Source organism: Conger conger, chromosome 6, assembly GCF_963514075.1.
Source record: "Conger conger chromosome 6, fConCon1.1, whole genome shotgun sequence".
Classification (NCBI taxonomy): domain Eukaryota; kingdom Metazoa; phylum Chordata; class Actinopteri; order Anguilliformes; family Congridae; genus Conger; species Conger conger.
Window position 1 is genome coordinate 25611093 of NC_083765.1, and position 17239 is coordinate 25628331.

General features: G+C 42.3%; 1 protein-coding gene across 2 annotated transcripts in view; it reads left to right on the forward strand.

Annotated features, from left to right (window-relative positions):
• LOC133131104 (zeta-sarcoglycan) overlaps positions 1 to 17239 on the forward strand; it is a 168115-nt gene that overhangs the window by 106346 nt on the left and 44530 nt on the right. For both annotated transcript variants that reach the window (XM_061246248.1, XM_061246249.1), the window contains exon 3: positions 15929 to 16030. In XM_061246248.1, the coding sequence (XP_061102232.1) occupies positions 15929 to 16030 (102 nt within the window). The remainder of the gene's footprint in view (positions 1 to 15928; positions 16031 to 17239) is intronic.

Consider the following 17239-nt stretch of genomic DNA (forward strand, 5'->3'; position numbering starts at 1 on the left):
TTTTACTCAAAGGCTATCAGTGCATGTGTTGAAATTGTACTTCCCTCTAGGGTCTTTCAGCGAACTTATCCCCGGTTATGGGTATGCACTTTGTTGTACGTCGCTCTGGATAAGAGCGTCTGCCAAATGCCAATAATGTAATGTAATGTGTAATGCATTCACTCATGTACACACGTCTTCATTTTAACATTAAAATGTATTTGGGTTAAGAGCTTGATTAAATTGATTAAAACCAATTTACACTCACATAGCATGCCCCACACAAAGGTTATACAGTGGCCACCCCTGGTTTAAATGTCTGTTACAATGAATCTGGGTATGATCGAAAGCAAACCTGAACTCTAAATGGTCTTAATGGAGTTAAACATGAGACCTTTCTGCTCTTTTTCATTGACATTTTTTTACTGTTTAAAAATTATAAAAAAAAGGAAAAGGGCAAAGGTTAGGGAACCCTTTTGTCGGGTGGGTATAATTACATGGCTGAACATTTTATACTGAAGTAACAGTTGTCCAAGGATTTCAGAATGAAGATGATTCATTTCCACCAAGAAGGAGAAGGCTACAAAAACACTCTCAATGTTTCAAACGACCTATTTCCACTGTCAGAAACATTATTAGAAAATGGAAGATAAATGGAACAGTTGAAATGCAAAGTATACCTTGGAATCAACCATGATGAAAACAGATGAAGGTTTTGGAATGGCCACCCCAGTCCCCAGACTTGAATATTATTGAAAATCTGTAGAGAAATCTCAAACATGCCCTACATGCAAGGAGGCCGAAGAATATTTCTCAGCTAGAGGTGTTCTTCCAGGAAGAAAGTGGTAAAATTCCAAAATGGAGAATTGAAAGACTCTTTGGCTACAAGAAGCATTTACAAGCTGCTATAATTGCCTGAGGAGGAGTTACAAAGTACTAACTGACAGGGTTCCCAAACTTTTGCACAGAGCCTTTTTGCTTTTTTTATTATTTTGAAACTGTAAAAAATAAAAAAGTAATCTTGCTTTAAAATGTGAAGAAATGTGTCATGTACATTGTACCATTTAGAGGTCGGATTTGCTTCTGTTCATTTGGGTGCCCAAATCTTTTGCACACTACTGTAGATGATCATTCTATGTTTATGTCACATGTCCAGTAGCTCTAGCAAGGTGTGAAATACAAGGAGCAACGTATATTACTACATAATATCACTATGCACTATACTATGGGGAATAGTCTGAATTACACACAGACATAAAGGGGCTTGTTCCACAGAACGCATTTACGCTGAGCTTTTCTTCCACAGAGCAGCATGTGTTGCCTTTTGTGAGGAAATCAGAAGCGCTCATTGTTCAGTGAAATGCACGTGGCATTGAGGAAGCCTCAGAATCCCGCTCGGTCCCTGCTCAATCAATAAGTGACAGCAAAAAGCCCGTAAATTAGATGGAAGGATCCGTGCGGCATGGCTCCATTTCCCGCTGCGTTCCTGTGTGTGAAGACACAGTGGTCTCCGGGGCAACGGACGTGCAAGCACAAGCAGACACCCTGAATGACGGCTGTCTACAGCCCTGCGGCTAACAGAGAAGTGTTATTGCTCTGATAGCAGCAGAGCATGTGTGTGTCCCCCCCACAGACACACACACACACATAAAGTCTTACTGAATGGAACAGGCAGCCATGTAGGAGAGGCAGGTCATGTCAGAGAAGCAAAGAGCCTTCCGCTATTCAAGACCAGGGTAGATTCTGTGCTGGATACTCTCCAAATTACAGGTAAATGATGAACCTAGATGTGCCTGACCTCTTCGTCAAATATTCTTGTGTTTTTACACTGGGTTGGGTCAGAGAGCTGCTTTGAATTAGAGACTCGTTTTACTCCTGAAACAGCACAAGTGGGTGCTTTCACATGCTCTATGATCAAAAGGATGCAGTGTCAGTGCTGGGGAACACTCCAGAATGAAAAACATGCTGTGCCAGTGCTGCAGAAAACTCTAGAATAAGAAGGATGCTGTGTCAGTGCTATGGAACATTCCAGAATGAGAAGGGTGCTGTGTCCGTGCTATGGAATACAGCAGGATACTGTGTCAATGCTGTGGAACACTCTAGAATGAGAATGGTGCTGTTACAGTGCTATGGAATAATCTAGAGTGAGAAGAATGCAGTGCCAGTGCTGTGGAACACTCTAGAATGAGAAGTGGGCTGTGTCAGTGCTGTGGAACACTGCAGAATGAAACGGATGCTGTGTCAGTGCTGTTAAATAATATAAAGGGTGCTGTGTCTGTGAGCTTAAACAGTGCTGTGGAATTTGCCCATTCAAGTCCCTCCCTTTTGTATGCAGCGCTATTCTCAGCTTTTTCCTCATGTATTGTGGCTGTCGTGAAAAAAATGATGTCTTGCGGAGAAAAGATCTCAGAAAGAAGAATTGGTTCTGCCTCAAATGGTTAATGGTTTCTTTGTGGCAGCCTGAGAAGAGCATTTAAAAATAGACATTCTTCCATTTATTAGCAGGACTGGTAGAAATGCCTCTATCAGGTACGCTGTGTTTCTGTTGCCTCTTTTATCCCACACTGCTGGTGAATCACTACCTATGAGAAACAACCACATGTAACTGGATTAACTCCTGGGTTCAATGCGCTGCATTGCCTGTGTTCATCCATGCACTATTGTGTGTTCTGAATGCTCAACATGTTTTCTGCCACTAAAATTTTATTTGCCCTACTTTGGTCAAAATACCGATTGAACCACATTTGCCATGTTTCATTTTCAAAATTTTCATTTTCTAATTTTCTTTAATTTGCTTATGTCAAAATCTGCTGCTGCTGCTACAATTAAAGCTTATTTGCATGAAAGAGAGCAGTCTCATGGCTACATTGATAACATGGTGTATGGGGCGGCCTGTAGCGTAGCAGTTAAGGTAAATGACTGGGACACACAAGGCCGGTGGTTCTAATCCCAGTGTAGCCACAATATGATCCACACAGCCGTTGGGCCCTTGAGCAAGGCCCTTAACCCTGCATTGCTCCAGGGGAGGATTGTCTCCTGCTTAGTCTAATCAACTGTACGTCGCTCTGGATTAGAGCGTCTGCCAAATGCCAATAATGTAATGTAATGTAATGTAATGTATACAATGCTGTGGAAGGGCTAATTAGACGATCACACCCAATAACAGGCCGAGGTGGGCTAAATGGCTCATTCTCACCGTGTGTTCTTTGTATGATCTTACATTTGGGGTTTATGATCTTACATTTAGGGTTTATGTGAAAGCAGCATGAGGCGCTTTCTGTGGGAGTAGTGGAAAAACCCGTAGAGGGGCTTGTAAGGGGCAGTTGTAGCAGCAGTGGGAAGCTGTAGGGTGCTGAATTTTAGGACAGCGAGATTTCCGCGCTGTGTGAAGGAGGCGCTGAGCGTTGCGCGGGCAGGCTCTCCGAGTCGTGCCTCTCACGTGGTGTTTGCGGTGGGCACACAGCTGTCAGCTCGGTGTGACACGGTGTCCGAGCCCGCGTTATCCGTGGGCGTCTCGCTTACTAACAGAATGCTTCTGCACCAGCCAGAGCTTTATATAACCTTCAGCTAAAATCAGCACAACACAGACACATACACAGGCACATACACACAGGCACGTGCACACAGACACATACACAGGCACATACACACAGGCATGTGCACACAGACACATACACAGGCACATACACACAGGCACGTGCACACAGACACATACACAGGCACATACACACAGGCACGTGCACACAGACACATACACAGGCACATACACACAGGCACGTGCACACAGACACATACACAGGCACATACACACAGGCACGTGCACACATACACACACAGACACATACACAGGCACATACACACATACAAACACACATACTCACACAGACACATGCACAGGCGTGTACGCACAGGCACGCACACACACACACACACACAGACACATACACAGGCACATATACACAGGCACGTGCACACATACACACACAGACACATACACAGGCACATACACACATACACACACACATACACACACAGACACATACACAGGTGCATACACACAGGCACGCACACACACACACACAGACACATACACAGGCGCATACACGTAGGCACACATACACACATGCACACAGACACATACACAGGTCCATACGCAGAAGAAGAAGTTCTGGTATTGGTCTCACAGAGTTTCGAAACAATGCGGTGAAGGTACTTTATGAAAAGAAATGTCAGAGCTGTGTATGCTTTTCTGTCTACCTATCATGTGCATTGCATTTACATTAAAAACCATTACCCATTATCATCTTTAACAGAGGGCGGCACGGATGGTGCAGTGGGTAGCACTGCCGCCTCACAGCAAGGAGGTCCTGGGTTTGAATCCCCGTCGGCTGGGGCCTCTCTGCAGAGTTTGCATGTTCTCCCCGTGTCTGCGTGGGTTTCCTCCAGGTACTCTGGTTTCCTCCCACGGTCCAAAAACATGCACGTTAGGCTGATTGGAGAGTCTAAATTGCCCGTAGGTATGAGTGTGTGAGTGAGTGGTGTATGTGCCCTGTGGACTGACAACCTGTCCAGGGTGTATTCCTGCCTTTCGCCCAATGTAAGCTGGGATAGGCTCCACCCCCCCGCAACCCTGTTCAGGATAAGCGGGTTAGGATAATGAATGAATGAATGAATCCTTAACAGAATTTTGGGCGCAACACGCTCAATTGTAACAAAGCAGGTTGAACTTGGCCTGTTTATATTGGTAGCACTGTTGTAATTACCTTGTAATAAATAAGTAATAACACAATGTTGAATATATTTTTTGTTAACATGCAGTCATGTGATTCTGAGGATAATCTAAAGAGTTTTCACTGCACGCAGAAGCAATCCCAACATTTTAAGTGTGCCCCACAGAACCCCCCCCCTCCCCCATTTACCCTTCAATGTGGTCCACTCCAAAGGATATGAACATACGGTCCTGCTGGAATCCACAGGCTAGTGCTAATCACCATGCTAATTGGCTTCTTTGTCACAAAGCAATTCTTACTTAATAATTATCATGAGTCACATGACTTTACTGGAAGGTCACAGCGAAGAGAGGAAGAGTGAGAGCTATGGACGTGAATCAGACATCGTATCAATCACACCTTCGCTGAAATCCTCTGAGGTCAAGGCTTCTTAGTCACTTCTGCTGGTCTTTGTGCGTGAAGAAAAAACAACTCACATGGTAACTTCATAAAAAAATCTGTCAGAAATGGTATGAGATAAATTAAGCAGATGGGGAATTAATAAGGGTTGAGGAGGTTGAGGGTTTAGCCACCCTAGCTGGTAGGTGAAATTTAAAGGGGGAATTAGGTGCAAATTTAAAGGGTCTAAGGCACAAACTGGCTGAGTATGCTTTAACCACCCAGCATTGAATAACATCTCTCTCTTTCCTCTCTCTCACATACGCAAGAGATACTGTATCTCCATTAGATAGACTCTATGCTTTATGGTTTGAAACTAATGTGGTCAGCTAATACCTGAACTCACCATACCTCCAAGGGTACCTTTCTGCCCTCCCCCCTCCGAGCACACGGACGCGGTGAAATATGGCGTAACTCTGAGGATATGTCCGAGAGCTAATGCTGACGCTCGTGATCTTAATCGCCACTCGGGGGAACAGGAGATAATCCAGCCCGTGTGCTCTGTTATGAGCAGTGCCGCTGTGTACAGAGCCTGCCCTTCTGCCAGTGCAGACTTACTCTGCACTGCAGCCAGAGGTGATTGATAATGTTCTCTGCCTGCAAAACACACATACACGCATGCACATGCACACGCACACACACACACACAGAGGCACGCACAAACGGACAAGCATGCACACACACAAACACATAGATACAGACACACACAATATTACAGCGTATGCAATCCACTTACAATTACAATTTAGTGTTCCAAACTCAGAGAATTCAGAATGTTATATGTCAGTTAATAATGGGGTTACACATTAGGGGCTATAAAAGCCCTTCTCTTTATCAGCTGATAAACTCTAATGCCAAAACCACTGTTCTGGAGGCTCCCTGGGGCGCAGCAATCCTCTGACATACAGATGATGCATTTCACGGATTTATGCAGTGCTCTACTGGGGCTTCCTGAAATGTGGAATCTCAGGTTGGCAGGAGTATGGGCTGGTTGGGGATTAGGCTTTTCTGCTCCACTGTGAATGTGTGGAAATCTGGACGGATGCAGACAGTCAGCTTCTTATTCCAGAAAGCAGGCCGCTCGCTGCTGATTGAGTTGCATTTTGAATGTTTTGGCCTCTGTGTGACTTCCTGCCCAAATCTCTTAACATAATAAATCATAAAATTACCTGGGTGATTATGCTCTGCTCACTTGTTTGCAGGGGTGGGAGCAGGAATTAAGAATGCTGAGCTTCTCTCTCCCTCTCTTTCTTCTCTCTCACTCTCTTGCCATTCTCTCTCACTCTCTTGCCATTCTCTCTCAATCTCTATTTCTCTCCTTTCTCACACTTTGTCTGCTTCCCCCTCTCACATGTTCTCACTTTCTCAATCTATCTCTCGTACACACACACACACACACACACACACACACACACTTGTTAGAGCTGGAATCTGTGGAGATGATATGAAACCTACAAATTAGTCTTCTCCATTTTAACCTCCTGGTTGTACAGATACTGCTGATTCCGGTTCAAGGTTATAGGTATCCCAACCAACAACCCTAGCGTTTTCCATGCACCCTTCTGAAATGTTCCACATTTGTCCTCCTGCTTCATCTTCTGTTGAAATTGTCTTCACAGTTGGAGTGGCAGGTGATAATGGGCTCATCCTTTCAGTGCGATACAGAAGCCTAACATCTGCCCCTCTCCATGCTGAGTGAGCCGCACCAGGCTGTGTGTTAGAGGAGCATGTTCCTAACGCAGGTGGAACACAGGCCCAGGTCAATCTTGTGTAGCAAAATGAGGGAAACTGTCAATTAAAACTCTCCTTACCTGGGTCTCCCAGGCAACGAGGCCAGTGGTTGGACAGAATGAACCATTCGCTGTTTCTTATTCCTTCCTATTAGTTCTGTGATCTGGCACTACAAAAGTGCAAACCAATAAGTATATACCCAATTTTAAATAAGTGGTCACCTGAAATGGAGAAGTTAACTTGTTGTTACAATGCATCTCTTATCTTTGTTGTAAACGACTGCAAAGGTGCTGTTTAATTTGATCTGGACCTCTGACAGAAACATTGTTAATACAGGAGGAAAGTCTGGAGGCTGTAGTCGGTCAAGGAGGAAATTACATGAGAAATGGAGGCAGGAATACCCAGCTCTGTGCGGTATATACATAAATGCACAGTGGAAGTTAAAAAAACAGGAGAACTATGCAGTGCAGCCACACATGCAAGAAGCCAAGGTACCACGGCGTTGGAAATTGTGCAGAAAAAAGGGTGAAAACATGTTTGATGATGAGATTAAACCATTTAGCCAACCCGGGCTTGTTATTGAGTGTTATTGGGTGGCACATTATCGTCTAATTAGCCCTTACTTATAGATACCGTAGGTCAGCTGTACATCTGTAGTTCTAGTGTAGTTCAACCTTTCCCCTGTCATTTCCTACTTATTGATGATTAATTTATGAGTTGGCATGTTGAACAGGCCTTTAATTGAAATGGGAGCAACATCACAGTTTGAAAGGAGGGAGTGCTCACCATTGTTCTTAGCATCAGCATCGCTTGGTGACTGTACTTATCCGAATATCTGGGTGTGTGTGTGTGTGTGTTTGTGTGCGCGTGCGTGCTTGAGTGTGTGTGTTTGAAAGAGAGAGACAGAGAGGGAAAGAGAGAGAGACAGAGAGAGAGAGAGAGAGAGAGAGAGAGAGACAGAAAGGTGGGGATGCTGCTTGGTGCTTATCATGGACATGAAGCAGGAGAGTGGTGAGGTTGAATGACCTCACCTGTGGTTCTGGGTTGGTCAGATAGAGGTCCAGCCCAACCCCTCCCCCAGACTGCTGCTGGAGCAGTAAAAACATGCTTTTGTACATGGTAAGGTACTGTGCGTTTCACATTTTCAGTTGTGCCTCTACTCTCTCAGTCATTGCTTAAGAGGTGGGCCAGGAGGTGGCGGAAAGCATTTGCATTCATTATGCTATTTATTGGCTCAACAGATGCCCTGATCCAGTGAGATTTACATAGTTCCCAAGTGCCACACAGCCCCATGTTTACTGAAGAGATTCAGGTTAAGTGCCTGGCTCAGAGGTACAAGAGAAGCCCACGGTTCAAACATGCACCCTCCGCAAAACAAGCAAATGACTACACCACACTCCTGCTGATAAATTTGCACATTAATTGTTTCTGTATGGGCATTCCAAGCCAACTTAACCTCAGAGTTGCTAGAAACATACACCAGGGCTTTCACTTGCTTGAGTTCAAAATTGCTGTTAAGTACGGCATTTTCACAATTATTTTTTATTTTGACCTCTGAACTGGCAGTTGAAGAAACAGGGTGAATTTATGAATATTTTTCCAATTTCAGCCCCAGTGTAGACCCTGTGGGATATGGAAGTTTTAAAATGTTGCAAATACTGTCTAAACCTCTGGTAGCAGTTGCAAGAAAAATGACCCATGTCTGGTTGAGTTGCCATGGAATGACTGTAAATAATTAAGTATGTTTATTTGTTTATTGCAACTGATCAATCCTCAGTTACCACCAAAACACCTGGTAAAATAGGACACAGAATGAATGATGAGCATGAGCGTGTTCGAGGAGTGAAATTAGTTTCCAGGGAGCAAGGCTTTTTAAACTCATTAAAATCTTTAAAACTAATTTTAAAATTCATTTTTAAACTATGTTTTCATAATTAAAAATAACCCAACAGAAAGCTCCAACGGTGCAGTCCCTATTATCCCACAGCACAACGCTTTGCCAGTGCTTATGAATGGTGTAACATACGAACTGCCAGTGCATATCACCAGGGAGATGCTCACAGCCCGCATCACTGTTGGCTGGGGGAAGAGATCCACTTCCTCTTTAAACAGTTGGAACTGTGAGTTCCTGTCAAAGAACTTTCAGCTCAGCAAAAAAAAGGGACAGTATTAGAATGACAGTGCTGCCAAGTTATGCCTTGGCAGGGAATGCCCCGTACCTGCAGGATTATGGGGTTTTCCCACAGATATTACTGAAGTGACCACTAACTCACTCACTACAAACATCACCCTCTGCTGGGTGACCTCATGCAAACACGCAGTGCTGTGCTCAATCCGTCACATAGCCACACACTTACGCTCCATACTTGGGTTATTGACTGTCTCTTCCTTGCCTTCTTCTTCTGTAGGTTCTTATTCTTGTTATTTGTCTCCTGTCTCCTTGCCCTAATTGTCAATTATCCCCAATGGTCAATTATCTACTTTAGCAAAACGACACCCCTCAACCAATGTGCATGTGTTCATGGGTTGTGTGTCCTATAATGCTCTTTTGGCTTCAGGGGAAGGGAGACAAAAAAAATGTGTTGTTAAGGATACAGAGCTGCATATGTGGCGGGTCTGTTAAATCTGTAGCATCAACTGTGAAGGAAAAGAAGTCAAACAGCTACCATGAGGGGTATCCCCTTCCTTGTTCACTTAGTGCAGGAAGGTGAAGTCGGTCCATAACGTGCAGGGATACTATGTGCACAGTATGTTCGAGCTTGGCCCAATGAACTTGTCTTGTCTTAGTCTCCGTTATCTCTTATCACCTTCACACAGGTGAGTGAGATGTCAATAATCACTTTCTGGAAAGGAAATATGAAACATATACCTAGACAAACAGAGTCCATTGAGTGGACAAGTATCACATTTGCACGTCATTAGTAGAACAATAGGCATCCTACAGAAATGCCTTGTTAACGAAAAACTGACCTGACAGCTTGAGGCTGACAGGAAGGTGACAGTAACAAAAATAACCACACATCACAACAGTGGTAAGCAGAAGAGCATCTCTGAACACACAACGCATCATAACTAAATGGATAGGCTACAGCAGTAGAAGTCTAAAAAATAAGTCTAATAAATACCTAATAAAGTGCTCGGTGAGTGTATATAAAAAACACAAAGCAGCAGCCTTTTTTAAGAGCCAAAGCTGCTGTTCTATTTACACCTGCTGGTGTGTGAAGCATAAGGAACCTGCATGGTGCAGGGGGAATGGACAACTTTCATTAAGATCGTTTCACTTGCTTTCTTGTACATTTTGGATTATTATTTGCCTTTGCCTTCATTTGGTCAATGACAAACGAACCACTGGCAGGAGAGACATGACATAAAACTAATATTTACTGGCTATTGTTATTTTCAACCTCTGATCACAAAGTTCCATGAATAACCATTCAGAAAATGTCATTCAAATTGACACGAAATGTTTTCATTTTCATTTTCACTACAAAGATAGAGATTGAAGGATGTGTGATTGACACTCTTATAAAAAGGCTTTTTTCATGTACTGTGAGAATCAATAAGGATAAACCAAGGTTCTGGTCCTCAAAAGTATTTCCCCTTGATGTGAAGAAAAAAACGATTTGGGTGCATATTATCTCATATTTTCTACTGAATTAATTTTTCAAAGTGACATCTATTGAAGCTTGTTGAAATTCAATAATGAATTGATCTGGCATGTAGGCTGTAGAAGGCCATGTAGTTGATAAAAGGTATTAATAAGACCCACGATGGAGTGACCTTCAGTCAAGTCAGTCAAGCTAAATCTGGGCCAATGCTATTCACGTGGTGTCTTCTGAAAAAATCTAATTTGTTTAAAATGAAGTAGGTGAGGATTATTATTTCTAACATTGACCTCTTCAAGGTATTTACCCAATTCAGTTTTCTCCTGAGGATCTAGTGTTTACTACTGCTGTATTTGTCAGCAAGGATTAAGTCAAGGCAATTTGCCCTGTTAGAGTAATCATGTATCACAGTATCCCTTGGTAATGTTGTGGCTATAATGCTTAATTCCTCTACCACAGTTTTTTTTGTGTTTTTCCACCTTTTTCAAATGCACACTGTCTCACAAGTTGTTTATTGTTGTTTAATATATTACATTGCCGGCAGACCTCAACTGATTAAATGAATGGCGTACGCACCGCACCACTTATACATGCGGGGTTTGTTTATTTTCTATTACCCTTAGCGCTGGAGGTTCTTAGCTTCTCTGTAAACACGGAGCTCACTAATCCATTCACAAATGCCACAATGCAGTGTCATTATCCATATTACCATTAAAACAAATGTGCACGCTGTCTTCATTTGGCCAGTTTGGAATTCTCTGTATATTTTTACATTGTATAGTCCTGTTATTACTTACAATTATACAATTGAGGAGGGCACACTAATTGCTTGGAATGTTGGCTGTGACTTTTTGGTCCTGTCAGTTGGTAAAGGCATCTGTGAGGGTTCTGTAAATACTGTGGAACCTCACAGTGATGTGCAGTGGACTTGGGTTGAGAGTTACGCTTATGGTGGCATTTAAGGTGTGGAACAGAGATATGGTTATAAGGTATTACCCAGGTTATTTCTACACATTGATGGGGGGTGACGAGGGTTTCCCCCTCATCACTGTAAAGCATGTTGAGTGTGAGAAAAGTACTATGTACTTTGATGAGGTTTGATGTTGTGCAGAAGATGATCAAGATGGTTTTACACAGCTGGTGTTTTTTAAATGAGCCACACACTGCTCTAAACCATTAACCACAGAAAGAAAAGGAGCATGGATATCATGATCTTGCTCTGACGTATTTTAATCTTTTGAGTTTACATAAACGCAAATGTAGGTTTCTCCACAAATGCAGAAATGATTTACCTGTAGGTGCAGAGAATCAGTATTCGGTTTGCAACACCATTTTTATTTGTTTCTGTGTGTCTCCAACAAACTGCTATATATGGTGTGTGATTTATTGGCCAGTCTTTGCATCTACAAGGGGATATACCGACTTTTATCGGGAAAATGCACTGACAGTAATTGACTTTCCCAGAACTGGGATGTAGAGTAATTCCATTAGAGTCATGTCTGCATCCTGCATTCTCCATTGATGGTTTGTCCTTTTGATAAAAAAATCCAATGCTGTCAGCGCCTCAGAGCCTCACAGCCTGTAAGAATTCAGGATGCTTCCACATCACACGCTACAATACGGGCTTAGCTGAATATGACTCTCAGTAATGTGATTGGTGTAAATGTTTGTTCATCCAAATGTTTCTCTGGGGTTTGTGTTGGTTGTCTTAGAACATTCCTGCTGTGCATGTGTTCATGACCTGCATGTATTTGTTTAAAATTTAAGATGGTTCTTCTACTTGGTGTTCACAAAAACAATGCTTGGGTATTCTGCTGTGGCTAGGAAGCATAACATAATACTACCTGCTGCTCAGAACAAGCTGAACTGAAGAAACAGAAGAATATATGTTTCTGTGTTCATCTGCATCTTGGTCCACAGCGGAGGCATTTCTAGTGCTGGTAAAGATCAGAGGGGTAGCCCCTACAGGGGGTGTGGGGAGAATTTTTTCAAGTAATTTTCATAATTAATTTGGGGACAGGGATTGTGATCACAGTCTGATGATGGGGGGGTTGTGATTGCTCTCTTGTATTTTGAAGCTGTGAATAAATCGTTTAGGGCTCACCACCACCAACCACTCCCCCCCACCGCCCACCCAGCCATGCCACTGGTCGTCGTATCATGGCATGTCATGTACCAGTAATGGAACAGCAGCACATTTTGAGAGCTAGACCTGGCTGTTCCCTTGTTTTGGCTATGAAGGAATGCCGTGGAGACACCTCTGTTCAAAGCTGTAATTCATGAACGTATGTACTTTATGCCCTCTGGTTCCACCCCAGCAAACTGGGAAACTCCAGCATTTCCCGCACCACTAATCTATAATTCCGCTTCTCTCATAAACAGGATTATGGCCGAAGCACAGCTCAGTAATGGCCACTTTAAGTGTGCTGTCACTCACCGCCTTGCTGAGGTTAGCCAATGAGGTACCAGGTGTGTAGGTCTCACTTTGTTTTTTCATGCCTACTGCTGGCATACTACTAGTGTCAGGAAATGGAGGGGGGGGGGGCAGGGGAAAGGGAGATGTCACTGGAGGTCACGCGTGCACAGTTTTGCCACCATAAGGAATCAACATTACAGCCTGCAAACATGGCAGATTGAGTGTTTCAGCATCAATTCACTTTCAAATTAGTCAAGGATAAACAAAAAATTGCTATTGAGCGTCAAGGTGTGGGTTTATGGGAAGGTTTATATTTGAGGGTTGGACTGAGCTTCACTCTAGATTCGGAAGCATGCTTGGTTAGCCAATATATAATTTTTAGGAATAAATCCTGCAACTCTCTGCAACTAACCAATTTAGTTCCTTACCTGCTGTGCTATAGTCAGAGTGTTCCGCACGCACCGGCTGTCAGCCAAACGGCCTATCACTGGCAATAAGGGTGGCCAGATATTTTTGTCATAATGGACAAATAAATGCCCATTGCCACTGTTACTGCACAGCTTAGCTGCTCTGTTAATTTAAAGCCTATCACTTACAGTGGCAAGTACAGTGTCAGTAACAGTAGCAGCAGCAGATGCATTATATTCATTAAAAATATCTGCAAATCCATCCATGAGTATACAAAGTTGAATTTGGTTGAGAGTTTGGTGAGTAGCAAGTTTGATGCAGCTGTGGTTGTGCAATCAATCTTACTGTAGGCTATAGCCTATATTAGCCTGCGCCTCATTGCAAAGCTATTCTATTCTATTGACAGAATGTGTCTAGTTTGTTTAAAACTCACACTTGAATATAGCCTTGACTTAAGCAGAATAGCATAAGAGGTGAACTGAGTGGAGTAGAGTTAAGAATTTATAGAACAGACTGTGTATAAATACAGAAAAAAATGTGTTGTGGAATTGGATGGATATGTTCAATAATTTAAATGATGGCCTTTGTAAGTGTCATTTTGTTGAACTGGAGTGGGTATCTGGAGAGGCTTAATCTGTGACTATAGCACTGCACTGCACTCATTTAACATTTTATGGTTAACAACACACAATTATATGGAGCGATTAGGTAATTGACATCATAATTAGTCCATTACTTTTTAACCAGGTTAGTAAATGAAGGCATGCTTGGCTTAAATTCTGATGCAGAGTGCACCAGAAACCTCAAAAACTGCACAATTTCTGATTCCTGTCTCCCAGGTTACTACTTGTCTGACTGATTATTTAAAATTCCAGCTTCTAATTTTCAGGAGGTTTCACAATAATTATCACTATGAAAGTTCATAACAAATTTTTATAATGCATCTTCAATGATTTATAGTTTAGTACTATAGTTTCTAGTTATATTTATTGTACCTGGTGGACACAGCTCTTATTTCACACCATTTCTTCATTACCTTGGAGAACCTTCAGGTGTTAAAGTCCTGAGGTTGGGCCACAGGAATAAATGAGCTTTAAGGCAAAAAAAAAAGAAGCCCTTCCACTGCTGCTTATGCATTAGTGCAGCTCAGGTGAAATTTCAGCATGGAGAATAAATTACCCTAAGCCTTGTGTTTACCTTGTGAAATTGAACACAATCTCGTCAGAGACAGAGGTTAAAATCTGTAAAACACCAAGAAGAGTGCTGGATGGAGCAACAGAGTCCTTTTAAATAATCCCAGTCCATGATTGATTTCCTGTACTGTTTGGGGCAGACCTCTGCCTTGTACTTGCATGTCTACAAGGTATTTTATCATATAAAGCAAACCTTTCTTGCTTAATTTGTAGATAATACATGCATATTGGAGTAACATTATCTATGTACACTTCCCACATATAAGTCACCCTCATTATTAATGTAACCTTATCTTCCAGCAAATAAGGCAACTCTGCATGTAATCACATTATTATAATAACCAACACAGCACATAACCATGTTAGTGTGGGCCCCAATATCTGCTGCTTAATGAAGATTGTCGATTGAAGATTATAGACTGTGTATTGCTACCCCATGTGAAAAAAAGTTTGCTAAAGTATACCTTTTTATGGTAAGTATACTGTTGTATGCTTAAGAATACTTGATGTATAATTCATGTTCATTAGTGTACTATTTGTTAATAGACATAAAATATTAGGATATTCATCATATAATTCATATGATTTATTAATATCAACAACCGCTTTATAAAGTAGATCTGTACACCAGTTTGTTAATGGAAATATTTAATCAGCCAACCATGTGGCAGCAACTAAATGCATAAAAGCATGCCATCGTGGTCAAGAGGTTCAGCTCTTTTTCAGACCAAATGTCCGAATGAGGAAGAAATGTGATCCAAGTGACTTTGACCATGAAATGATTGGTAGTGCCAGACAGGGTGGTTTGAATGTCTCAGAAACTACTGATCTCCTGGGATTTTCATGCACAACAGAGTCTCTAGAGTTTGCAGAGAATGGTGCGAAAAACAAAAAACATCCAGTGAGCAGCAGTTCTGCAGGGAAAAATGGGTTGTTAATGAGAGACATCAAAGGAGAAGGGCGAAACTGGTCAAAGCTGACAGGATGGCGACAGTAGCGCAAATAACCACACTTTACAACAGTGGTATGCAGGAGAGCATCTCTGGACACACAACGTGTCAAACCTCTAAGTGTACAGTGGACAGCAGAAATGTAATAAGTCTAATAAATACCTAATAAGGTGCCCGCTGGGTGTATAGTTGATGCAGTTCCCATCATTCAAAGTGATGTCACACCATTAATATCCTTCTCGTTGGCTACAAGACCCACAGCCAATGCAGAACCTGTTCTTCAGGGGAGATATAGGCATAATCCTGAAACCATTTTTCAAAGTTACTTGCCATTTAAAGTGCAAATTCATGAATTCAGTTTAATCACTTGATATGTTTTGCATTCCATGATTTTCACTTGATACAGAAAGATTGCTCCCCTTTTTGGATACAGTGTGAACAGTGATTTTTATAAAAGCGTGCTTTGTTTTTTTGGCAGGACGGAATGGGCGATCTCCGCATAACCAAACAAGGTGTGAGATTGGAGGGTGTTTCCGAGTTCCTCCTCCCGCTCTACGTGAAAGAGATGCAATCGAGAAAGGTAAGCACCCAGTGACGCATCGAGAACAGAACAGCACTGGTCAGTGATGTATCACACTGCATCATACTGAATTCACAAGGCATGGAAAATGTGTTTGCAGCAATAACTGGTAAAATGTGAGCTTTAAAATATTTACGTTGTATGTCAGAATATATGATAAGTTTTTTAAGTACAGTGTATCAAATATTAGCTGACATGCAATTTTCCTGTACATTCATTTTTGCAATACATTCTGGAGTATGTGCGCAATCCAAGGCAGAGTTTCATAATAAATTCCTGATATATGTATGTATACGTATATTGACATTCATATTTTGACCTGTATTATGTTTCTTGTAACAGTTGAACTCTTGTGTGTCTTTCATAATGATGTGACACTGACATGGGCGTGTTGGCTGAAAACAACATCTTGATAGCATTGAGGCTGGATGAGGGCTGCTATGTCAGTCGCTCCATTAAGCTGTTGGAGTCTGTGTGCAATAAATCGCTTCTGATTAGTTTTGATTAAACATTTTCCAAAAGCACAGGGTGAGCTCACGTTTGTATGCAGCTTGTGGTTCCGGGGTTAATAATCTGTACGTCTGTCTATCCTTTTGTATTAGCTTCTGACAGATAACACGTCAGCAGCATTATGCAAATAACCTGTAAAATCTATTATCATGCAGGCTGCAGAGTAGATTCATCTGCGATACGAAAAATATTTTTATTTATTTTTATTTAATCTTTGTTTGAATGAAATCCTCAACGATCTATGACTCACACTGCGAGCTGGCGGAGATTGTGAAGGAGACGCGTGTGCGCGTGGACACGCGATCGGGGGAGCCGAGTGTCTGAATTAGTGTGAGGACGGGCGGGACGGCTGGAGAAACGCTGCGGAACCCGAGTCGCCCTCGCTGGAGATCGTTAGGTGCCAGAGTCCCGGTAATTAACGAGAGAAAACACTGGATGTCCTGCTGATGCGGCTGGTCTTAATGAGAACGAATCGCTGACCCCAGCTCACACAGCTGTCGCGGTCCTACCTACAGCAGACACGCAGAGTACGCCCGTGTCTGGGAACCGCCGCAGCCACGGACGGAATTAATCATTTTTCATCACACGCCGCTCGTTAAAATATACTGAAACATCAGGACTCCTCAGAAGATATTTTCACTGCGCTGTTGCTTGTTTTTTTATTTTTAGTTCAACCATGTTTATGTTTCATTTTAAAAG